Raw genomic sequence first — 24,530 nt, 5'->3', positions numbered from 1 at the left:
GTCATGTGGTCAAGGCACTCATCTTGCAATCTGAAGATCGCGGTTCTGAATCTCTGTCGCACCAAACATCTTTGTTTGTTCAGCCATCGGCGAGTTATAAGGTCGCGGTCAATCTCACGTTTCAGTGGTAAAAGAGTAGCCCATAAGTTGACGGTAGGTAGTGATGACTAGTTGCCTTCCCTCTCGCCTGACACTGTTAAATAAGGGATGGCTAGCGCAGATAGCCCTCGAGTAGCTTTGCGCGAAATTAAAAAATAAACAATTTACCTTACCTAATCTACTAGGATTTGAAATACCAATGTTTAGACCAGTCGTTTCATTTTTTAAACATTAGTTCTCTATATTTTTAAATTTCACCATTTTCAATTGTTATAGTTGTTTTTAATCTCTATTCATTGGTCCTGATACATAAGTTTTGCCTTTTATTTCTTGCCTCATGACTCCCACGTACTTACAAATCACGTCCACCTACCTACTGCATTCTTGGGTTTGCCAACTTACTAAACTGATTTTAATCAAGAATTATTTTACTGAATGGAAAATGTTTTAAGTAGAACTTATATCTTTTGTTTTTTCACTACAAGAATCCAAAACATTTCTCCTAGTTAGATTATAGTAACATTGTACGCGTTTAACGAGACCACCTGCTGACTCCTATAAACACTTTGACGAAACTTCTCCTGGAAAATCCTCCTGATATCACTTGTTGTTTTTGTTCTCTCAGAGCTGCTCACAATCTTCCTTTCTCTCACACGAACTTCCATCTTTATGAGCCATCATTTACCACAACTCTTAAGATACCAATTTTCATTCCAAGTTTTTTATTTCGCTTGGGAAATAACCAAAAGTTCAGACTTTCCCGGAAATTCCAACTCTTTTCAGTTGCTCTTTACTGTTGTTGTTGTTTGGACGATTTCCCGAGTATTTGTTTAGCAGTATGAAGAAGGCGTTTTGTTTAAATATTAGTAGAACAGGCATCTCATAGTAACTGAGGTACCTACATTTAAAATTACAACAACGAAACATTGCAGTCGTTTGTCATGTGTTTACATGCCAGACAGGAATTATTATTAGTTCAATGCAAGGAGCTAGCTATAATACAGAAACATTCTAACTGTAGAATTTAGACAATATCAGTAGCGATTCCTATATAGTCTTAAAAGAAAGTTCAATTGGAAAGGAACTTTGATTCATTTTTTATTATCTCTCTAAGTCAGGCGTCTGTTTTTTTTTGTAAACTTAAAAAAAATTCAAAGTAAATACGTTATTATTTGTGTTTATTACTCTACTTAAGTACATGATATGATTGCCTACGATATTTTGCATATTAACACGGGGAGAACGTTTTATTTTAATTAATACAGCTGTCCTTCGGAGAATTTGTGCTATCGTGGTAGGGACATTACACTTCCTCTTTCGACAAGTAATTTTGTCAAAAGATGGCGCCACAAGGTGTTAAGTACGTGAGAGGAAAAACAACATTTACAAAAAAAGGCAGAAATTGTAGAATAAAGATAGCAACCGTTGTTTAACTAGTGTGGATAACTGGAATAGATTGTTTTTATATGTATGCTGATGTTACTTAAACGTTATTACGATAATAACTGAAGTACATATTGTAGGGTGTTAAGTGGAAAATGTACATAAATAATGTATTCTTAACCTGAAGACTACCTAAGAAGGTCTGAACGTGTTTCTGTACTTATTTTAATTAAACTTACAATACCCATACCAGCCGTGTTGAAAATACATTTTTTACTTCAAGTTGGTTTCTCGTCATCACGTAAATAAATCATATAAGTAACACAAAAATTGTCACATTTAACATTCGCTGTTAATTAATTGAATCATAAGTAAAGGTTCTAAACTTTGAGTTTATTGTTTTAGTTTGTTGAACTGGCCAATACAGACGAGCTTGTCCAAGTTCTATTAAAGAAACGCCGGGTGACAGTTTTCGCTCCCACGGATGACGTATTTGCTCGATCTCGCCAGTTTACACCAGAAGATCTAAAGAGACTGCCAACATGTCACGTGGGTGAGCAAACACGTGTTGATGTGAAATGATAGAAATTGATGCTACGTTTCTACTCATGACTACTATAACTTAGCTGTCCCTTTCTACACGCATTTTGATTAATTATGTCTGTAATAGTAACCAAAAATTATTCGTTGTTATTTATTTACGATGCTATTTTGGATAACTGAGAATGAATGACGTTTCAACTGAATTTTTAATTGTTCAGTTGAAAATTTTAGTAACAAAGTTGAGACCTAAGTTTTATTTCGTATGTTTAAATTTGTAAAAAAAATAATAATTAAAGTATGAAAATGTATATAAATTGTGTAACGTCTTCTCGTTAAATGTACCTTGGGGATAGAGCTAAGTCTTAGAATAAACAGCGATAAAATCAAAAGTTCGATTCCTGCCGGTGGACACAGCAGATAGCCTGTTGTGATTTTGCTATAAAATAAAACAAACGCTCGCCTCTAAATATGTAGCGAATTATTAAAAGCTGCTTCATAAATGCACGAAAAACTTAGCTGTAGCTAAAAGTGATATTACTTTAACTTATAAAATATGGAAATGCTTTTATTTTCTAAGTAACTGAATGAAGATTTTTACAATCTCAGTATTTAATTTATTTTTATTTTCATATAATTATGCCAATTATATTTCAGTTAAGAGAGTACATTGCAATTATCTCACAGGTTTGAATTATATTTAGTATGTTGTTTGGTGTGTCACGATAGCGAGAACTTGACAGTTTTGAAAATCTTTCTCAACATTAAAAAGCGCCCCCACGTGAATCTTCTAGTCTATAACCAATTGCAGCGCCCCATGTGTAATTTTTAGTACACAACCAATTGCAACAGCATTTAAAGTTATTGTTTCTTTAGGGCAAAACTTCGTACTGCACTCTGTCCACTGAAGTCGAACCTTGGATTTTATCGTTGTAACACACTTGGATACAAGTAAACTAAGTACAAGTCCATTTTCTTAACTAATTACGGGTGTTGTTTATGGAAGTGAAGTTTAAGCTAGTGAATGACATATGGATGTCTAATTTGTTAAAAATACAGTAGAGAATTTCTCATATGATAAATATTCATACTTAAATTGAACCCAGAAAGGTACAACGATTTGTTTGAGTGCATAAATTTTGCATATATAGCCATGAACAGTTATCCGATTTTGTATAATTATTTCTAAGGATTAAAGAAACCAATAATTCTGGACTTATTATCTTTAAATAACGTGTAGTTAACTAGTTTGTAAAATAGAGAGGGCGCTGATGAAGTTTAAAATATTCTCTTATTCATCTTTTTGTAAATCTATAGTAAACTGCTCTCAACAGTGAACTTAGTAAATTACGAATACAGACTTGCGACAATTAACCCTTACTTCTAAAGAAACAGTATGTCTTGTGGAATACACATTTACTTTCTACTTGTAGAGAGATGTCCGGCATGGCCAGTTGGTTAAAGCACTCGACTCGTAATCCCCGTCGCACCAAACATGCTCGCCCCTTTTAGCCGTGGGGGCGTTATAATGTTTCGGTCAATCCCACTATTCGCTGGTAGAAGAGTAGCCCAAGAGTTGGCAGTGGGTGGTGATGACTAGCTCCCTCTAGTCTTACACTGCTAAATTTGGGACGGCTAGCGCAGATAGCCCTCGTGTAGCTTTGCCCGAAATTCAAAAACAAACAAACTCAAAGAGAGCCCCCACACATGAAAGAAGGAATGAAAGACGAGAAGAATCCTCTATAGCTGCAGCACTTGAAGCTAGTTTAGATAGGGTTAGAGTAAATTAATCTATGAAAATATATTTTTCCATTTTTATCAGCTATATTTTTGTGCACCAGGAGTATTAAGCATAGAGCACGCGCGTATAACCGATTCAATTGATTACTCATTAGGATCTAGACTAACCTACCCTTAAATTTGAATTATTTTAGGCAGGATTAGAGTAAATTAATCTATCAGACTTTGGACGTGGTCAAGCAGATAAAACGAAACGGTTTGACCTCCTGAGTCCAAAACTGTAATTAGATCTCATATCAGTGAAGAGATAACGGAGCTATGAGCTAAAAGTCAAAAACTCGGAGCTGTTATGTCGCGGCTAAAACTAAGAAAGATTCTATGTTTAGAAGAGATGCTTATTTTTATACTCTAAGTTATCTCACGATATGTTGGTGAATGACTTTTGAGCTATCGTTACTACAATATTTGTAATTAACACCCAAACGTGGAATTCATTTGACACGCTGTAAGTTCTAAGCCATTATACCGTGGTTAAAAATCCAAATTTCTAAAATTGATTAATGCTTTGAAAACCTTTGGTAGGCACTGCACAGATAGTCTATTGTACAGCTTTTTGCTTAACAATAAACCCATAACAATAATTGTTTAGAAATATTTAGGTATCCATTCCAGTTCTTATGAAGACTCTTGTAGCCAATACCCAAGAGCCCCTGGAAACCTCTTAACCTCCAAACATAAACATTTAAATGAATGTATTTCTTTTGAACAATCACCAATCAACCAATTGTCATCAATATTCATGGATCTTGTTCTGGGAGTTCAAATGTGAAAACATAGTAGGTTTGGTTTGAATTTCGCGCAAAGTTACACGAGAGCTATCTGCGCTAGCTGTTCCTAATTTAGCAGTGTAAGAGTAGAGGGAAGGCAGATAGTCATCACCACCCACTGCCAACTCTTGGGCTACTCTTTTATCAACTTATAGTATGATTGACCGTAACATTATAACGCCCTCACGGCTGAAAGGGCGAACATGTTTGGTGTGACAGGGATTCGAACCCGCGACCCTCGAATTACGAGTCGAGTGCCTTAACCACCTGGTTATGCCGGGCCTAACATAATAGGAAAGAGCACACATCTAATATCAAGTAAACGAGTTGAAAATTACCATTTAGATTTAACAATTTTACACACAGAAAAATGGACAATTATTTGTTTCAGTACGTAAGTTATTTGACATCTAAATTATTAAATGTTCCTATGATGTGTATTTCAGACGAGCATTTAGAAATAAGTTTAAACAGTTTCACTCTAGTGGAGTAACTTGTGTTAATCATATCTTTCTCAGAAGAGACAAAAAGAGAAACTGAGTATACTTGTACATACAAATAAAATATGAAAACCTTAAGGAATGTTTTGATACTATTGGTGTATCTATTATTATTAATCACGCTTCTGTTTTCTTTAAATCAATATAAATTGTAAACTTTCCGGTTTTATCGATAACGATTTTAAGCTTAGGCGGTGAACAAATATATGGGGTTTTAAATTACACAGAATTGTCTTCTACCTTCACCCCTAACTTGAACACATTTTTGATTTTCCTTTAGTGAACATGGTAGTAACAAAAGATATTTTTCCCGGCTCTGTGTACCCGATATCTCAGGAAAATGCTCCACTATATTTTAACACAAAAGAAAGTTCTGAAGGAGACGAGAAGGTAAGATGTTTTGTTTTATAATTATTATTTTTGGAAAACAAAAACCGCACGCTGTATCGTCGTATATTTTAATATCGTGTGTTCTGACCATGATGGCAGGAGTATTTCGTCAACAATGCAAAGATTGTGGAAGAGAGAGACTTCACAGTTGCTGACGGTAGACAAAAAATGTACGTTATAGACGAAGTCCTGCAACCTTATACATCCAGAGAGTACCATCCGCACGATGCTTGGGAGTTTCTCAAGAATCCAAGTCTGTACAACATCGAAGAAGAACTGAGGTTAGTGGAATCTTTGCTCCAGGTTTAACAACTTCTAATGTCACTACAAACTTGCGAATAATGTAACGTTAGTTTCTGTAGCTAGGAAACGATAGTTGTTGTATAAACGTAATAAAACTCAACACAGATTCGTTGGATTCGCATTGTGTGAGGTTAGTTTATTATAACAAACACTACAGTGTCTTAAGACGCAGTAATGTGTGAAAATGGTTGTGTAAAAACGTTGCAACAAGCCACAAATATATTAGTCAACAATGTATTTCTTGACTGATTTGTTTTTGTATTTATTACTTCTCATGAACTGTATCAGGACTGAAGAATGGTAATTGTGTGGTTTTTGTTATTGGAAAACTAATGATAGTGATAGAGAATGGTTTAAATATTGTAAATATTCTAGCGAAATGGTATCACGTATAGAAGAAGAGAAGCAAGAAAATTTATTTACCAAAGTTGGAAACCACACCTACTTTATACCAGTTGACCAGGAACACAATGCAGATGGAAGCAAGTTCAAACGTATCGACAAAGCTGTGAGTATTTCTATTGTATGACAATGCTAGTATTGTTGTATAATTACGGATGTTAGATGCCTCTTTAGAGACAGTTTGTTTGGTTTGTTTTGTATTTCGCGCAAAGCTACTCGAGGGCTATCTGCGCTAGCCGTTGCTAATTTAGCTGTGTAAGACTAGAGGGAAGGCAGCTAGTCATCACCACCCACTGCCAGCTCTTGGGTTACTCTTTTAGCAGCGAATAGTGGGATTGACCGTCCCATTACAACGCCTCCACAGCTGTAAAGGTAAGCATGTTTGGTGTGACGGGGAATCAAATCCGCGACCCTAAGACTACGAGTCGCGTACCTTAACCATGCTGGGCCCTTTAGAGAGGACTTCAAAGCATTTTGAAATATTTCACCCAGCACCTGACACAGGGATACGGACAATGTCTCACCCATATATTGATTATATAGTCCACCTTTTTATTTATTTTTAATACATTATTTTGTAGACATCTGTAACGTTTGTTTGTTTGGAATTTTAGGTTTGTTTGTTTCAAAGTAAGAATTTTTTCAAGAAAATTACTTCAAAAGAGTGTTTGTTTCCAAGTGAAACATAATTAGATATTTAAGTTAGTAATTATACATTGTCTTTTTCAAAATGAGAAATTACACATCGTTGCAAAAAGTCTGCTCTTTGTTGCATAAAACTGGTTACAAAGAAATCGTTCTATTTTAATGAAACAATTGTCAAACACATTTTCCAGTCGAATACAAGAGACCTATTTTCCAAGAAGACTGGAAGATAAGAGCAATTGCCCAAAATTGAACCATTGCGTGGGCCGACACGGCCAGACGGGTTGACTAGCAATCTGAATGTCGAGGGTTCTAATCCCCGTCACACATGCTCGCTCTTTCAGCCGTCAGAGCGTTATAATGTGACGGCCAATCCTACTGTTCGCTAGTAAAAGAATAGTCCAAGAGTTGGCAGTGGATGGTGATCACAAGTTGCCTTCTCTCCAGTCTTACTCTGCTGAATTAGGTGGTCCTCGAGTTGCTTTGGGGGAAATTCAAAACAAACCACAACAATCAACTAAGCCTAACGTTAATTAAATCTTGCTTTACAAAGTCATTCTTATAACTTAATACCACCTAATATAAATGTTATCTGTGTGATTCAGCCCTCACTCTTAAAACTTATTGCCACCTCATATTTAATGTTATCAATGTGATTCGGCCCTCACTCTTATAACTTAATACCACCTAATTTTAATGTTATCTGTGTGATTCAGCCCTCATTATTATAACTTAATACCACCTAATATTAATGTTATCAGTGTGATTTACCACCATTCTTATAACTTATTTCCACCTCATATTTAATGTTATTAACGTGATTCAGCCCTCATTCTTATAACTTAATGCCACCTAACATTAAAATGTTATTAATGTGATTCAGCTCTCATTCTTATAACTTAATACCACCTAATATAAATGTTATCTGTGTGATTCAGCCCTCACTCTTACAACTTACTGCCACCTGATATTTAATGTTATCAATGTGATTCAGCCCTCATTCTTATAACTTAATGCTACCTAATATTAATGTTATCAGTGTGATTTACCACCATTCTTATAATTTACTGCCACCTCATATTTAAAGTTATTAATTTGATTCAGCCTCCATTCTAATAACTTAATACTACCTAATTTTAATGTTATCTGTGTGATTCAGCCCTCATTCTAATAACTTATTGCCGCCTCATATTTAATGTTATTAATGTGATTCAGCCCTCGCTCTTATAACTTAATGCCACCTAATTTTAATGTTGTAAGTGTGATTCATCCCTAATTATTATCACATAATACCACCTAATTATAATGTTATCAGTGTGATTCAGTCCTCATTTTTATAACTTAATACTACCTAATTTTAATGTTATCAGTCTGATTCAGCTTTTATTTTTATAAGTTAATACACCTTATTTTAATGTTATCAGTTGGTTCAGCCCTCATTCTTATAACTTAATGTCACCTAATTTTAATGTTATCAGTCTGATTCAGCTTTTATTTTTATAAGTTAATACAACCTAATTTTAATGTTATCAGTTGGTTCAGCCCTCATTCTTAGAACTTAATACCACCTAATTTTAATGTTATCAGTTGGTTCAGCCCTCATTCTTATAACTTAATGTCACCTAATTTTAATGTTATTATTGTGATTCAGTCCTCATTATTATAAGTTAATGTCATCTCATTTAATGTTATTAATGTGATTCAGCCCTCTTTATTATAACTTAATCAGTGTGAATATCTTTGTAGTCGGTGAGAACGATCTTAATTTCACATGTTTAATGTGAAAGACTTACGTTTACACCATTTCCAACTTTAGGTAATGAAGGGTCACATTATTCCTCAACATGTCTTGTTTACTAGAACGGCAGGGAATGAGGCCTACATATCTCGTAACCCTGAAGTGGAAATTAAGCTTCTGAACCAGACCACCTCTTCAACAAATGTTGAAACAAGTAAACTTCTCTACATCTATTCCATTTTTTCCACTGTTTACTGGATCTTTGATCAACTCATCTTTTATTTCATGGAAATTTAACGTTTCTCCTGATTAAATTAATATTTTGAAAACAATATGTAAATATCTGTAACAGTTCGATATTTATTGTAGTTCTTCGGGTTTATATTGTTTCAGATCAGGTTTAATTATTATGATAATATACAGATTGAATAGAATAACAACTCAAGTCTAACTTTCAACGTTTATATATTTATGTTTTGGAAGCCTGTTTTTGGAGGGCTTGGTTGCTTTATTTTCTTTTACATGTTTTTATAATTTTCGTCGTAAATATCTCAGTTTACTTACGTGGAATGTTAATACATTTTCAGTGTTTGTTCGAAGTAACACCCTGCAGGACAGCCAGGGTCATGAAAAAGGAGTAGTCCTGTCTAAAATTGTCCGAGGTAATATACCAGTAAAGAACGGGGTGGTCCATTTGATTCAGGATCCTCTTATGATCATCGACACGAGCATCCAGGAATTTATCCAGAGTGAATCTAGTGGAAAACTCTCGTGAGTTAACGTCATTGTAATCTGCTTCGTTGGAGGGATGAGGGATATTTTGTGTAATTCGTTTCTCCAAACGTTTTTTTCCGTACGAATTCTAATACGGTTAAATAATACAATAGTGATATTATCTATCCAACTTCTAATTATCTTTCAGCCGTGAGAGCGTTCTAATATGACCGCTTTGTTTGTTTGGAATTAAGCAAAAAGCTACACAATGGACTATCTATGCTTTGGCCTACTACGGGTATCGAAACCCGGTTTCTAGCGGCGTGAATCCGCAGACATAACCCTGTGCCACTGGGGAGCCAGTATGATGACCAGTCCCACGACTCGGTTTCAGTAGATCAAGAGCTGGCGGTGGAAGATGTTGACCTCCTGTCTTTACTCTAGTCTATCGCTTCTAAATTAGGGACGGGCAGGGTAAGCTGCTCTTGAATATAAAACAAGAAAATAAGCGATCTATTTAAAATAGAGTTGCCCTTCTGTCTGGAATTACAAGTTGTAGAAGTTCGAGTGGACCTATTTAAGGTTAAGCGTAAATAGATAAGAAAAATGTTTAAACGGTTTCTTTGGCAACCATTTTAATTTTTAACACCTTAATTAACTAATGCTGCCGAGAAGATCGATAGCAAAATACGTGAAGTCGACGCCAAACCAAAGTCATTTGTAGAGCAGGTACATTTTCATCAACTGAACAGTTCGTGCGTCACTTCCTGAAATATTATAAAGGAAAAGGAGACTGGTTGGCCCACGTGCCCGTCTGTAGAATTACTTTCAAAGCCCAATATTTCTGGCTGCATTTCTTCTATATTGAATATAAATTGATTGAATAAAACTATCTTGAACACGCGAAAAGTAAAAAAACAAAACAAAGAGAAATTGTTTGTTTTGAATTTCGCCCAAAGCTACTCGAGGGCTATCTGTGCTAATTTAGCAGTGTAAGCAGCTAGTCATCACCACCCACCGCCAAATCTTGGGCTACTCTTTTACCAAAGAATAGTGGAATTGTCTGTAACATAATAACGGCCCCACGGCTGAAAGGGTGAGCATGTTTGATGCGACGGGGATTCGAACTCGCGACCCTCGGATTACGAGTCGAACACCTTAACCCATCTGGCTATACCGTGCCAAGAGGGCAAAGGGAAAACTCCATGTACCTTGGTTTAAGATTTCTTGTACGAAATATGGATTTATAATGTATGATTTTTTTTTGTTACTAAAATAAATGATAAATAAATTTATGTGGGATATATATTGCGTGAAATATTTTAACTTGGCCATTTCTTTCACTAGGATTTCAACGTTATAATGGCTTCTTGTAACAATAAAAATCACAATACGATACCTGAAAGACGACTGGTACCGTCATATAAGTATCCTTGTTCACAGGTACAGAAAATGAACAAACAAAAACAAAGTTTTTCTTTGTTATTTCAGAGAATACATGAAGCTAGTTGAAGAAGCACTACCCGAATTTCATCTTGAATTACAAAGTACAGAAAAAAAGACGGTGTTTGCGCCTACTAATGAAGCTATCCTACGACTGGCACCAGAAAAACTGGCAAATTTGAAAAAAAATAAAACAGAACTAACAAAGGTAATTCACCACCAGAGGTCGTGTATACTGATAGATCTGTAGGTACTTTAACCAATCCTAAACACCTATTTATTTGTATCCATCCTGAAGCTTCTGAAATCCTCATGGTTTTATTGTAGTTTCCAATAAACTCTTGTAAAAAACAACTAAGGAATAAGTTTGTAATTATACTGTTAAAATAATAGTTTCGTTTTCAAACTCTTTTGATTACTGTGCTCAATTAATTGATAAATAATTAATATATTAAAAATATAAGAACTTATAAACACAGAAACAATAAAATAAATGAACCACAGAATGTAGGACGTTTATTTGTTTGTTTCTGAATTTCGCGCAAAGCTACTCAGGGCTATCTGCGCTAGCCGTCCTTAATTTAGCAGTGTAAGACTATAGGGAAGGCAGCTAGTCATCACCGCCCACCTCCAACACTTGGGCTACTCTTTTACCAACGAATAGTGGGATTGATCGTCACATTATAACGCTCCCACGGCTGAAAGGGCGAGCATGTTCGGTGTGACGGGGATTCGAACCCGCGACCCTCGGATTACGAGTAGAACGCCTTAACCCACCTGGCCATGCCGGGCCAGGAAGTTTCTAAATTGAAACATGAAAAAAACAGAAAGATAAAAACGTTTTATACTTTTTTGTCATAGTTTTAATTTATTATACATTTCTTATTGAATAAAATGCACGTTTCACTTCAGAATTGTTATTAATAAGGATGGAGTGCTTTCTTATAACAATGCCTCATCGGGCTATCTGCTGAGTCGACCAAGCGGAATCGAACCCCTAATAGATCTATGCAGTGTGCAGTATTTAATATCACAATGCAATCCCTTGACGCTATTGTTGGAAACAAACCCTATTCGAAGACTATAGTAGCCACAGATCAGTGGCTAAAATAAAAGGCGTTTACATGAAAAAGTCTAGAATGATATTCTGTTAATTTAGGTTTAATTCACTTCGAATCCCCATATTTGCATCAAATCAATCAATACTACGTTTTTACGCTTACATTAACATCTGAACCAATACGCAAGTTGAGCAGTAAGCCTATCACATACAGTCGTTAAGGCCATAGTGAATATGTCAGTATTAAAACACGTCAGGTGTTGAAACATGTCAGATTTTGAACGTCAAAGTTTCTGCCAATGAAGACAAACAACGAAATAAAAAAAAGATTTTAAAAATACATTAAGTGTAAGTATTTTGACAACTTAAGAGACTTTATTGATAAAAAATGACAGAAACCATAAATATTCACTCTAACTGTTGTTTATTTCGATCTGTGATGTATCACTGTCGTTGTCTTCTAGTTGCTTAGACTCCATATGGTCATGAAATCTGTGTCCACTGATGATGTATGGAAGGGACGTATTTATGACGCAATTACTGCAGATAAACAACGTAGCATGTATTTTCGTGCTGTTGGTGACCGAAAGAACAAAAGTGAGTAGCATTGCTCTTTGTATTTATAATATCAAAGCGATGTAATAAAAAATACAACAATAAACAATGTTATGAATGTTCACCCTATTGTTGGAAGTGCAAGATTGCCTAGGTAACACTGATCTTGTATTGACATTTTGGACTGGTTAGGCCATTACCATTTGTACATTTTGAAAATGTGTTACTATACACAACATTAAAAAAGTATTCAGGGTAAAGTCTGACTGGCATTAGCGCTTCCTATGAACAAAGATGTTGCATTTAAGTTTATGGACACTTAGATGTCTGATGTCAAGAAGGATAAGTTTTATACTATCTTAAAGTAATGTTTTATATCTAATGACGAAGTCTGTTTGTTTGCACCCTAACTCCTCCGAGCTTGTTGGGCCAGTCTCAGTACTATGGAAGATGTCTTAAGGGGTTAAAACTTAACTCTGTTTCTATTTTCTAAAACCTATTGGTTAACTACTCCCAGCCTATCGAGTCAAACCTCAAACATTCTTTTCAGGTCGATGTTTTATACAGTGTTGAATATTCTAAAGAGATTCGAGGGTCAAGTGAGAATGTTGCTGGATTTTCTTATGGTCAATGGGATGTAGGATGTTTAAGAGAGGGATCACCTTAAAATCTTTATTTGTTGGTAGACGGAAAGCAAACTGCAAATGTTATTTATGGAGAAGATTTGTTATACTTTTTGAAGTTTGAGATGAAGCTTATGTTTAAGTTATTACTTAGAAATGTGCCAATGTTTCAAAATTTAGATCATTTTAATTTCGTTTAAACACCTCTCGATAGTTGACCAATATGTATGTGTGTGTGCATGCACCACAAAAAAAAAGGATTGACCATGAGTACTTAGTTGGTTACATCAGATGTGCGTTCTGTTTGAGGGAGTAAATGTAAAGAGAGTATGACGTTATCAAAGAAAATGACACCATAGTTCCACTACGTGTCACCAGAGTGCGTATTGTTAAGGGCGGGTTGCCAGACCGTCTTGATGGCCGATTATGTAATAGTTCCACAAGGTGGAACCAGTGGGTGTGTGGTTAGGCTGCTACGACAGACGGCCATAATTCAATAGTTCTGCAAAGTGATGCAAGAGGGCGTGTCTATCTTACAAAGGGGTGATATCAGAGTTCTTTACCAGAAGACTTGTTACTATAGAAGGATTATGATGGATCAGTGTGCTTCAACATGACTACTTAGCACAATTAATGAGAGTTATTAGTTCATTAGTTCTGTACATTCCCTGATCATTTATATTTAAAGTATCCAAATAATGGTGTTTATTTAAAGTTCATGCAATAATTACAAACTTATTTAATTATAAATCACGTGATTAAAGATTTTCAGTGACATGATTATAATACAAAGAAATCTGAACACAATAATTTTTTATTCTTCAATAATTATTCTCGCAATAAAGAGTTTGCAATCTGATCTGTATAAAAAAAACTTATCTATTAAAGACTTACTTACATGAAAACGCTTTAAAACAAAATCGCGAACAAACATATCATTTTTATTCTTATGAGATCAAACTTTCGACAGGAGTTTTAGTTCTGACGCATGTAGGCAGCCATAATAGATACAACATGTGCAATACTGTCCACTGACACACACTGTTAAATTTACACGAATTTAGTTAATAAACGCAAAACAAACGCATTTCACGACAACTAAATTTAATCATACCTTTACATTCTCCTAGGCATTTACATCCTGAAAAAGGACCCTCAACACTAGTTTTATATATTTTTAAGTATTTATATAGACAAAAGTCTAGAAAAGACGTTTATTTAAATATCATGCAATAATATAAATTTATAGTTTCACTTGTTTGAGTTAACAATATTCGTATAACCTGATATATTTTACAAAGGTGGATGGTATTCTACATAAATATTGTGTTAGTAAAGAAAATTATTTTTCAATGTGTCTCAACATGAGATTAAACCATCAATATCCTAAGTAAAACTGTTATTTAAGGTAAGACTCTTATAGCAGTCTTAAACAAGTCATCGGTTATAGAAAACTGTTATTTCACGATAGAACTATTATAGCAGTGTTAAAAAAGTCATCCTAAGTAATACTGTTAAAGATAAGATTAACAAGTTATCATAAGTGTGTTTTCTTATAGCACAGCCACATCGGGCTATCTGCTGAGCCCACCGAGGGGAATCGAACCCCTGATTTTAGCGTTGTAAATCCGAAGACATACCGCTGCACTGTTAAAGATAAGACTATTATAACAGTGTTAAACAAGTCATCCTAAGTAAAACTGTTATTTAATGACAAAACTATTATAACAGTGTTAAACAAGTCAGTTTTTTCTCAAACATTTAATTGAATGAAACAAATAATTTAGAATTATCTGTCATAAAATAATTTTATCATACATAATGTTTATATAAATATCGAATGAATAAACATACATAATACAATTTTAATTAACTGTTAAACTCTGTACTAAATATGAGTAATCACTATTGTATAACAACAACAACTATCCATTTTCTTTATAAGTGTGTGAAGACTGAACTTGTACATTAGAGAAATAACTTGCATTACATGCGTGTTCAAAATCACAGTTTCAGGTTCGATATACAGTGAATGTTTGTTCCTTCTGACTGTTGTCATTAATATCGAAATTATACAACACCAAATACCATTTCATCTGTATTGGCTAAAGTAATTTTGGCCTTTTACTAAGGAGAGAGGGAGATGACAAAATTGAGAGGTCAACTTGGTCAGAGCTCATGTAAGGAATATTCGTGCATATGTGTGGACAGCATTGCGTATGTTTTGACCATTCTCATTGTCAACATGTGTCGAAGTAAAAACTCCTATCTGAAATTGGATCCTACAAAACGGTCATGGTATATTTTATCATGATTTTGTTGTGTAACGTTTTCATATTGTTATAGTAAATCAGATTGGAAAATCTGTGTTATAAGAACATTAATAAACAGTTAAAAAGAATTATCGTGTTCAGGTTTTCGTATTATAATCATTTTACTGAAATTCTGTAATCATTTGATCAACATTTAAAGAGTGAAATATGAAGTTTGTAATTATCAGATGATATATAAACAACGCCCTCTTGTAGACGTTTAACATATAGATGGTCACAATGAATTCGTGAAAAGAGTTAGCTTTTTTAAGTATACTCATGATAAAACGCGTTGATCTGTCATAATCCGTCTATAGTAATAGGCCTTCAGGTATCGAACTATAATATCACCCCTTTATAAGATAGACACGCCCTCTGGTAATACTTCTCGGAACTATTACGAAATAGCCCAATAGGACAACCCAACAACGCGCACCTAACAAAAAGCCAGCTTGTGTTGTTGTGGAAATATGACGTCATCATCTCACACCATTTTTATCCTCGCCTCTAAACTAATGAATCAGAGCGCGTGTCTGAAATAACCTGCTGATACTAACACGCGACTAAAAGGAATGAAATAAATATTGGTGGCCAAACCGGTAGTTACAGTTAAATCATTGATAATAATTTAACAACAAATATTAATTTATTAGTCAAATAGGCCGCACTTTTTTGTTCAACGTGGAATGATGGTGAGCTAAACGAAACGTGCTAACTAGTGTATTAATACTTCCTGTAAAATTATTATCAGTTCTATAAACGTAGCTACCAGTTTGGTTGGATTTAGTTTCTTTAAGTAGCACGTTCAATCTTTTCTTAGCAGTACCTATTTTTCACACATGTTTTTGATTAGATATCATGACTTGTTGTCAGTTCACATCAACCAATCACAACAAATAAAAAAGCGACACTCAGTTGTAACTTTATTATTCGGTTTGTTTTGTTTTGAATTTCGCGCAAAGCTACTCGAGGGCTACCTGCGCTACCCGTCCCTAATTTTGCAGTGTAAGAGTAGAGGGAAGGCAGCTAGTCATCACCACCCACCGCCAACTCTTGGGCTATTCTTTTACCAACGAATAGTGGGATTGACCGTCACATTATAACTCTCCCATGGCTGAAAGGGCGAGCATGTTTGGTGTGACGGGGATTCAAACCCGCGACTGTCGGATTACGAGTCGAGTGCCTTAACCAACTGGCCATCCTGGGCCCCTAATATTCAGAACAGACATATACTTTACATGACCAACCGGATCCTTTGAATACCTGATGGTAGTTGTTCCTCTCTATCGTAACGCCATGAAAACTAAAGTAATAGTTTCTGATTATCTCTCACGTACACTCCACAGAATTATGGATTTTCATTATTTACGTTAATTGTTTAAACTAATACCATATGACGCTAAACGCTATTTAATTAGAATGATTTCGTAAAAGTTAGCAAATTTATGCTTCAAATTTGGTAATGAGTATTACACGTCTACCTGCATGATTTCTTTGAGAACTTGACCAAGAAACTGTTAATCTAATTTACTTGGCCTAACTAATACTTAAGTATCAGCAAGTGCTTAAACTCGATAGTTTTACTGCCCTAATCCAGTCGTATTTGATCCGAATAACGGAAAAAAATTCATTAAAAACATTCCTTTTTTTTTTTAATGGAGCTGTTGTGAAAACATTAGACTGATAGCCCACGTGAATTTTTGCGTCGGCATGCCCAACAATTTTAGTCAAAATTAAGCGATTTTTGTTGAATATATTTGTACATATTCAGACTACATTTGACACCTAATCGTACCTTGTAAAGATCTGTTTGTTTGTTTGGAATTTTGCGCAAAGCTACACGAGGGACGTTTACATTAGTCGTCCCTAATTTCATAGTGTAAGACTAGAGGTAAGGCAGCTAGTCATCATCACCCACCGCCAATTCTTTAAGTGGTCTTTTACCAACGAATAGTGGGATTGACCGTAACATTATAAAGCCTGCACGGTTGAAATGGCGAGCATGTTCGGTGCGACGGGGATTCAAACCCGCGACCCTCGTATTACGAGTCGAACGTCTTAGCCACCTAGCAATATTGGGCCTGTAAAAATCTATCATTTTAACAAATTTAAAATTTAAAAACATTTATAAGATTTAAATAAATTTTCGTATTAAATAAAATGTTCGTACTTTTAGTGCGACAAAAAAAAATGGAAGAAAAAGGAAACTCAAGTTGATTTTATATCTTACACATTTATTCATTAATGGATTTTTCTGAAATTTGGTATGCGAAGTAAGGGTCCAGTTGAGCACATATAGTTCGATCTACAGAAATATGATTAATTGCTAAGCTATCATTCCTGTTAATAACAGTACGTCCAGGTTGTTTCAGCCACAGCCACAGTGCCCTGTATTTTGATCACATTGAAACATGGGATACTACAAGACTAAATAGTATTGCTTTAATTATTTAGGTTAAATGAAATACTACAATCAGACATGCCAAAGTCATGCAAGAGCTCATGATTAATGACCAAATATGCTATTTTGGATGATGTACACGTATTACTGAACTTATAGAACGAATAAACGTCAAATAACCAAATTAACCATTTATTTCATAAATCAGTTAGATTTTTAAACTATGGACTAAAATGTAACGTGTCAATGCAATTTATATAAGTGTGAGTTTATTATTATTTTTTAAAATGTTTTTTATAGCTTTAACACTTGAAGCTGGTGGAGTCAACGCCACCGCTGTGGAGGCTGATATAGGTGCAACCAATGGCATTGTTCATGTGATAGACCGGGTGTTAGGCCTACCTTATCAAACTGTTATGGAGAAGCTATCTTCAGATCCATATTTACGGTTCGAAGTGTTAAAATATGTTTAAAACTGACGTACATTTTAACAGCCAGACTGAGTGAAGTGATGTAGTATATAGAATTTCAAAAAGTTTTCATGTTATTCTTTCAAAAATTCAGTAATATTTGTATTATTAATTATACTTGTCAGAAGATATTCGTGTTAAGCCTATTATAGTTTCAACACTATATATATATTTGTTTCAGTTCCTTAGGACTTTTAGAGAAGCAAATGCAGTGTATGACGTTATGTTTACGACTTCAACTGTTGACGATAGCCTAATTAATGCTTATATGTTATGACAACAATGTTTAATTACATTTCAAACAGCAATGTAAACAACTGTTATGCCTTTTCTAAGAATTGTAAAGCATGATTATTAATTATAACACCACGCATTACTGTTGGAAATACACAAGTTATTCTATCTTTATAATGAAGAATTTAACTATAAATACAAGATCAATAATACGTTATTACGAAAAGGACACAGTTGGTAACGTACTCTTCCCACTACAAAATGATTTATTATAATATACACTTACCTCATCTTTCACACATGTATAAGTGGCTTATATTCACAGCTTGCAATTTAAAGCTGGTTGAAAAGTAAAATGTTTCTCTGTGTTGTTGTAGAAACCGATGATTAGATTAGTAACAGAGGTTTGTTTAGAATTTCGCACAAAGTTACACGAGGGCTATCTGCACTAACCGTCCCTAATTTAGCAGTGTAAGACTAGAGGGAAGACAGCTAGTCATCACCACCTACCAGAAACCACAACGGTTTGATAAAATTTAAGATTTTCTTTAATAAAGAATATTTGCGTTCTTGGAATTTTAATAATAGGGTATTTGTGTTTTTATGTTTTTGTTCTGATAATCTTTACGTTCCAAATATATAATGAGAAACGAACTAATATTTAAGATGTAGAACTGAAAGAGGCAAAACAGGTCAATGGGAAACTTACAGTTAATATATTGCTTTATGAATACATATATATATATATATATATATATGAGATATTTATGTATTATACATATTTATGGTTTATGATTAAGATTCAAAGTCCCCGTTTTCATATAAAGCATCCTCTGTTGTTCGCAGGCAAACATTTGAGATGGGGCGTTACGACGACTGGAACTTAAATTTGAACAACAGGAATAAACGTTTCACTTTCTTTGCGCCGAGTCAAAAAGCATGGGATGATCTCCAAAGCGAAATGCCCACTGAGTATAAGCAGATGTCTATGGATATATACAGCTACCACGTGCAGAAGGCAAGACGTTTATTGTTTGTTGTTCTAAAATATTGTCTGAAGGTTTCAGTACTCGATCTTTTTATGTGTTATTTATACAGTTATTTTAAATTTACAAACTTTTAATAGCATCTACTGTTTGTTTGTTTGTTTGTTCAGTTTTGCACTTCTCCACTCATGGAATATCAGGGTTAGTCATCCCTAATTTTGAAGTGAAAAATTAGAGGAAAAAGTCAGCTGGTCAGTACTAACAATCGCCATATCTTAGGCTTTTCTTTTTGAACTCCGCGCAAAGCTACACGAGAGCTATCTGTGCTAGCCGTCCCTAATTTAGCAGTATAAGACTAGAAAGAAGGCAGCTAGTCATCACCACCCACCGTCAACTCTTGGGCTACTGTTTTGTCAACGAATAGTGGGATTGACCGTAACATTATAACGCCCCCACAGCTGTAAGGGCAAGCATGTTTGAGCGACCGGGATTCGAACCCGCAATCCTCAGATTACGAGTCGAACGCCTTAACCCAACTGGCCATGCCGGGCTTCTCTTAGGTTACTTTTTACTAATGAATAGTGGGATTGACCGTCACATTATAACGCCCCCACGGCTGAAAGGGCAAGCATGTTTGGAAAGATTGGGATTCGAACCCGCGACCCTCAGATTACGAGTCGAACGCTTTAACCCACCGGGCCTTTCTTAGGCTACTTTTTACTAATGAATCGTGGGATTGAGCGTTATGTATAACGCCCACACGTCTGAAAGGGTGAACATGTTGGGAAACAGCATCTTTTACAGCATTTTAAGTAAAGATATGTATTGATAAGCATGTTTAACCATCTCCTTATTTTTAAACTTTAATCGTATTGTATTTGTATCTTCGAGGAAATGGATTTTTTTTAAACAAAATTTGTAGAAGTTTCTGTTGGATAATGTGCAATTTTGTTTATTGGTAAAAAAATAACATTATGAGAATGATTTCAGAACCTCAAAAAATAGTTTTGAATACAAAGTTTATCTATATATTTTCAAAATAGAAGTGTTATTAAAAACTATTTTACTTGCACATAAAATATGAGAATGATTTATTAAGCTATGATACATTATTTCAGGCCTCATATTTTCCATGTAGCACAGCTATGAATTTCGAAACTAGCGACCCCGGTTCGAATTTGTGTGATATTTGACTAAACACTTTAAACTGTAAATGTTTTATAGTGACGGTCAATGCATTAGCGTGAATAGCAAGAGGTTAGGATTCCTCCGGTTAATATTCCAAAATTAGGGACGGCGGTTATTTAACTTGTCATAAATAACCAAATACATGTATATTATTTCACCAATGAACAAAATAACACATTAATCGTGATATGAAGAGCTGTTCATCTATTTCACTTTTTAGTGAGACATAGGTGTTAAACTCTCGCTCACAGCGACATCTTTGTAGGTGCTTACAACAGTTTTTCTTTACTCAGATTTTAGACAGGCACCTGATTGTTGGTAAAGAAATATCTGCTAAAGAGCTGGAAGCTAAAGACAAGATTCAGATGGTTCGTGGAGTTATCAACGTGAAAAGAGGTTCCGAAACAGATGGTAAGTATGAACAAATACGTGAAATACAGTTAGAAATAGTTACAGATCACGTATTTAGTGTTTGGGCATACTTGTTTGTAATTCTGTTACTTTGCACACGATTCCTTTGTCCAGAACTAAGTAATATTTGAAAACAGTAAATGAATGTTTAATATGAAGTGTGAAAATTATCTCCAACAGCTGAAGAAAGACTTGGACAAACCTTTCTCTTCAATTAGCTTTAGCTTGAACATTTCAGTCAAAACATGAGAGTTTCCTTCAAATAATGTTGCTAATCTATATAAATTTATACCGTAACATTTCATAGCATGACTTATTGACAGCAAGGAATCATTTGTTTCTTCTAGGCTGTCCTTTCACACTCACTCTTGGAAAAGTAAAAATTTGTATGTATGTATGTGCTTCTGATATCAAAGCCACATGAGGCTATCTGCTGAGCCCCCGAGGGGAATCGAACTCCTGATTTTAGCATTGTAAATCCGTATACATACCGCTGTACTAGCGGGGGGTAGTAAAAATTTGATTAAACCTATTTGTTTGTTGAAGTATCGATTCACCTTTAAACTCCTGAACGTGCTGCCCTCTATAACTGTCAATAGTAACTCATTCTATAAGTCAATTATCTTTTAGCAAAATAAATCTGTCGTAACTAGACCGTAGACTGCAATTTCTAAACATTAAATTGCCGTCCGCTTGTCATAATACTCTCATAATATAGCACAAAAAAATCAGAGGTCATTATTCAATCCACATCTGGTAGAATATTGTAATCTTCAATAACTATCACCTCTTACCTTTCTTTACTTTGTGAGATAAAATCTCCATACCTGGAATCACCCAAGAAGCTCTCCTCTGAACCATTTAAAATGTACAGTGAAAGAAAACGAAAATAAAAAAAATGTCATATGTTTTGACGATTAAAAATAACAAAAGATATAATTATATAATTATTTCTACATTTTCCAGTCAATATACAATAAGATAAATTATTAATGGTTTTACTCTTTCCGTTGGATAAAAAAAAATCTGACATTTTCATGAATAATTTGCCTTTAAATTCTGTTGAACATGAGATTTTTTTTAAAATTAAGGTGACATTTTGCTCGTCAACTAATTAATGTGAGATGTAGCTTTTGAGTTTTAACGACTGGTTCATAGAGAGAGATATTTTTTTTACTTTTTGAAGTGTTTTCTGCCCCCAAAAAAACCAAGGTGCTCTCCAAGTGCCTTCTTGTTTCCCACAGTAAAGAACAAAATATATATTACAGATTAATCATGATAATCATTATAATATTATTAAACCACTGAGGAGAATGAACTTGGGTGGGTCAGAGTGAAATATGGGTATCGACGAACTACCCCAGTACCCCCTACCGGTGGTTTTGTAAACTTTAGAAAACAGATCTCTTAAAAATAGGAAATACCTAATAATAATGCAATGTGCTTGTGTGGAATTCTTACTCAAGAGTATTTGAAGTTGGTTACGTACATTTCATTCATGAAATGTATGGACAATAATAGGTAAATTGTCTTCTAGGAATAAAGAATATGGAAAAATGGCATTAACCTGTTGACTGCCAAGTATTTCAGCTGCTACAATACAACTCTAATGCTTCTTCATTTTGTAATTTTTTGTCGTGACGCCATTTTGAATCGAAAGTGAAACAATTTGTAAGTAGGTCAAATGCATGTATGGTGCTGACATCTAGCGTTGAAGTTAAGTATTATTGAGAACGAATTAACTTGTCCGTGGCACTGTGTTACCGATAGGTTTGGACGAGTTATCTCGTCTACGGCACTGAACGGGTTAATGTTTGAGGAGAACATGGAAAAGCGAAACGTATCTACTCACTGTCAACAGATGGCGATTTAGTAATCTTTAGCGAAATCGTTGTTAGCACAAATATTCGTTAACATTTGATGAGTGCCTTTTTTTTCGTTTAAGAAACTTAGGTGAATTTAAGTGTTAAAGCGTGCATAACAAAACAAGAAACTGCACACTGTAATCATGATGTGTTATGATATTATATGAATTGTGCATTGAGTAAACTTGGGGAGCTATAACACAAAAGGAACCGCGCAACGTGTAAACTTGAGGTGCTGTAACTGTAAATCTCTATTTCTTCCATCGATTTTGTGATATATGTGTGTAATTTAGATTAGCCAATGTTTAACCTTCATTATCAGAGGCGTAGGTAGCACTGCAGAGTTGTGAGTGGGTGTTTTGGTGAAAATAAAAGGTAGTCCTTTTTGTTCTACTCAGAAAATGTGTGTGAATATAAAGTTTTAATTTAAAAAATAGGAAGCCAATGGACGTTTTAGAATATGCCAATAGTAATTCGACTGTTACTGGCCACGCCGCTAATTATATATGTTGCGTTAGATTGACAACTATCTGTAATTATCACCTGTATTATCATTTTCGTTTCCATGTATTTTCAGAGAAATGTAACTAATGTATTTATTATTTTTTCGTCTAGCCCTATACGTTGAATGGGAAGGTATTCATGCAGTCATCACTCGCCCGGATGTACAAGCAACTAACGGAGTCATTCACGTGATCGATCGTATCCTCATGAAACGTCGCGATATGATGCGGACAGGGGGCGCTTCTTGTAATTCTCCTTCTATTTTGGCAGGTCTCTTTGTTGTAGTGTTGACGTTACTGTTCCGTTTGTAAGATGTACTGGTTTCCGTTGTCCCACTTCTTCCTCCTACTTGGCTACGTTGGCGATGTGGGCCTAATTTACTCAAATATAGAATACTAGTCTGTACGGGTGTACGATCCCAGATTCCATTTGTGGGATTTATTTTATCATCTTATAACATATAAATGAGGTTTAAGGGAAACGAAGCGTGTGAAAGAAAGAAAGAACAAAAAACACTCAATACCAAATCATTTCTAGTTGCTAATTCGTACAATAGGTGGCTTATTGGAAAACTGCCAGATAGGGTAGACATTAAATCTTATATGTGGCTTTTTGGTACAAAACTATATATGATACATACCAGCTTAAATGCGAGTTGAAACGTAAAAATAAATACAAATTGCGAGTAAAATAAAAATAAAAAGTTGCTAAAATAAGTAATTACTAGAAATCCAAGGATTTTTCTTTTGTTTTCTTCCCATAGTGAAAAACAACAAACTGTAGTACAGTTTCATTAAATATTTTGACAAAAAGACGTTCATATATATATAAAAATAAGTCTTTTGCTTAGATGTAAGATTTCTCAAATATTTTGGATAAAAATATGTGAATAATTAATTTGTAGAAAGAGGAAAATAAAAATAAGTTATGAGCTACCGGATTAAGATCTGTCATCGTCTAATATAAAAAAAGGTCTTTGAAGGTTATATCTGTAAGAGAAGCGTCCAGTTCTTGTTAAATATAATTTATTTGTAACGTTATTTCTAAGCAGGATTGTTCGTTTCTTGTCTAATGTTTCTTTTGTTTTATTAGTATTTGATGACTCAGTGAGTGAAGGTTATCACTACACTATCTTACTATATTTGGAAATAAAAATTCCAGTTCTCCAAAAATGAAACTATGAAAAAGAGGCGTGCG

General features: G+C 34.6%; 1 protein-coding gene across 2 annotated transcripts in view; it reads left to right on the top strand.

The window, feature by feature from the left end:
• LOC143231834 (fasciclin-1-like) overlaps positions 1-24,147 on the top strand; it is an 86,337-nt gene extending 62,190 nt beyond the window's left edge. The window contains exons 2-13 of one of the 2 annotated variants that reach the window (XM_076466508.1): positions 1,888-2,035; positions 5,370-5,479; positions 5,579-5,760; positions 6,158-6,290; positions 8,646-8,781; positions 9,155-9,338; positions 10,773-10,932; positions 12,249-12,381; positions 17,976-18,123; positions 19,226-19,397; positions 20,847-20,964; positions 23,445-24,147. In XM_076466508.1, coding sequence (XP_076322623.1) covers positions 1,888-2,035; positions 5,370-5,479; positions 5,579-5,760; positions 6,158-6,290; positions 8,646-8,781; positions 9,155-9,338; positions 10,773-10,932; positions 12,249-12,381; positions 17,976-18,123; positions 19,226-19,397; positions 20,847-20,964; positions 23,445-23,644 — 1,824 coding nt within the window. In that variant the 3' untranslated portion in view covers positions 23,645-24,147. The remainder of the gene's footprint in view (positions 1-1,887; positions 2,036-5,369; positions 5,480-5,578; positions 5,761-6,157; positions 6,291-8,645; positions 8,782-9,154; positions 9,339-10,772; positions 10,933-12,248; positions 12,382-17,975; positions 18,124-19,225; positions 19,398-20,846; positions 20,965-23,444) is intronic. The other variant, XM_076466509.1, reaches the window with a different exon arrangement.
• Positions 24,148-24,530: the final 383 nt, after the last annotated feature.

The sequence above is a fragment of the Tachypleus tridentatus genome, chromosome 11, assembly GCF_004210375.1.
Source record: "Tachypleus tridentatus isolate NWPU-2018 chromosome 11, ASM421037v1, whole genome shotgun sequence".
Classification (NCBI taxonomy): Eukaryota; Metazoa; Arthropoda; class Merostomata; order Xiphosura; family Limulidae; genus Tachypleus; species Tachypleus tridentatus.
Note: the sequence above shows the minus strand (reverse complement) of the source record. Positions and strands in the feature narration are given on the sequence as shown.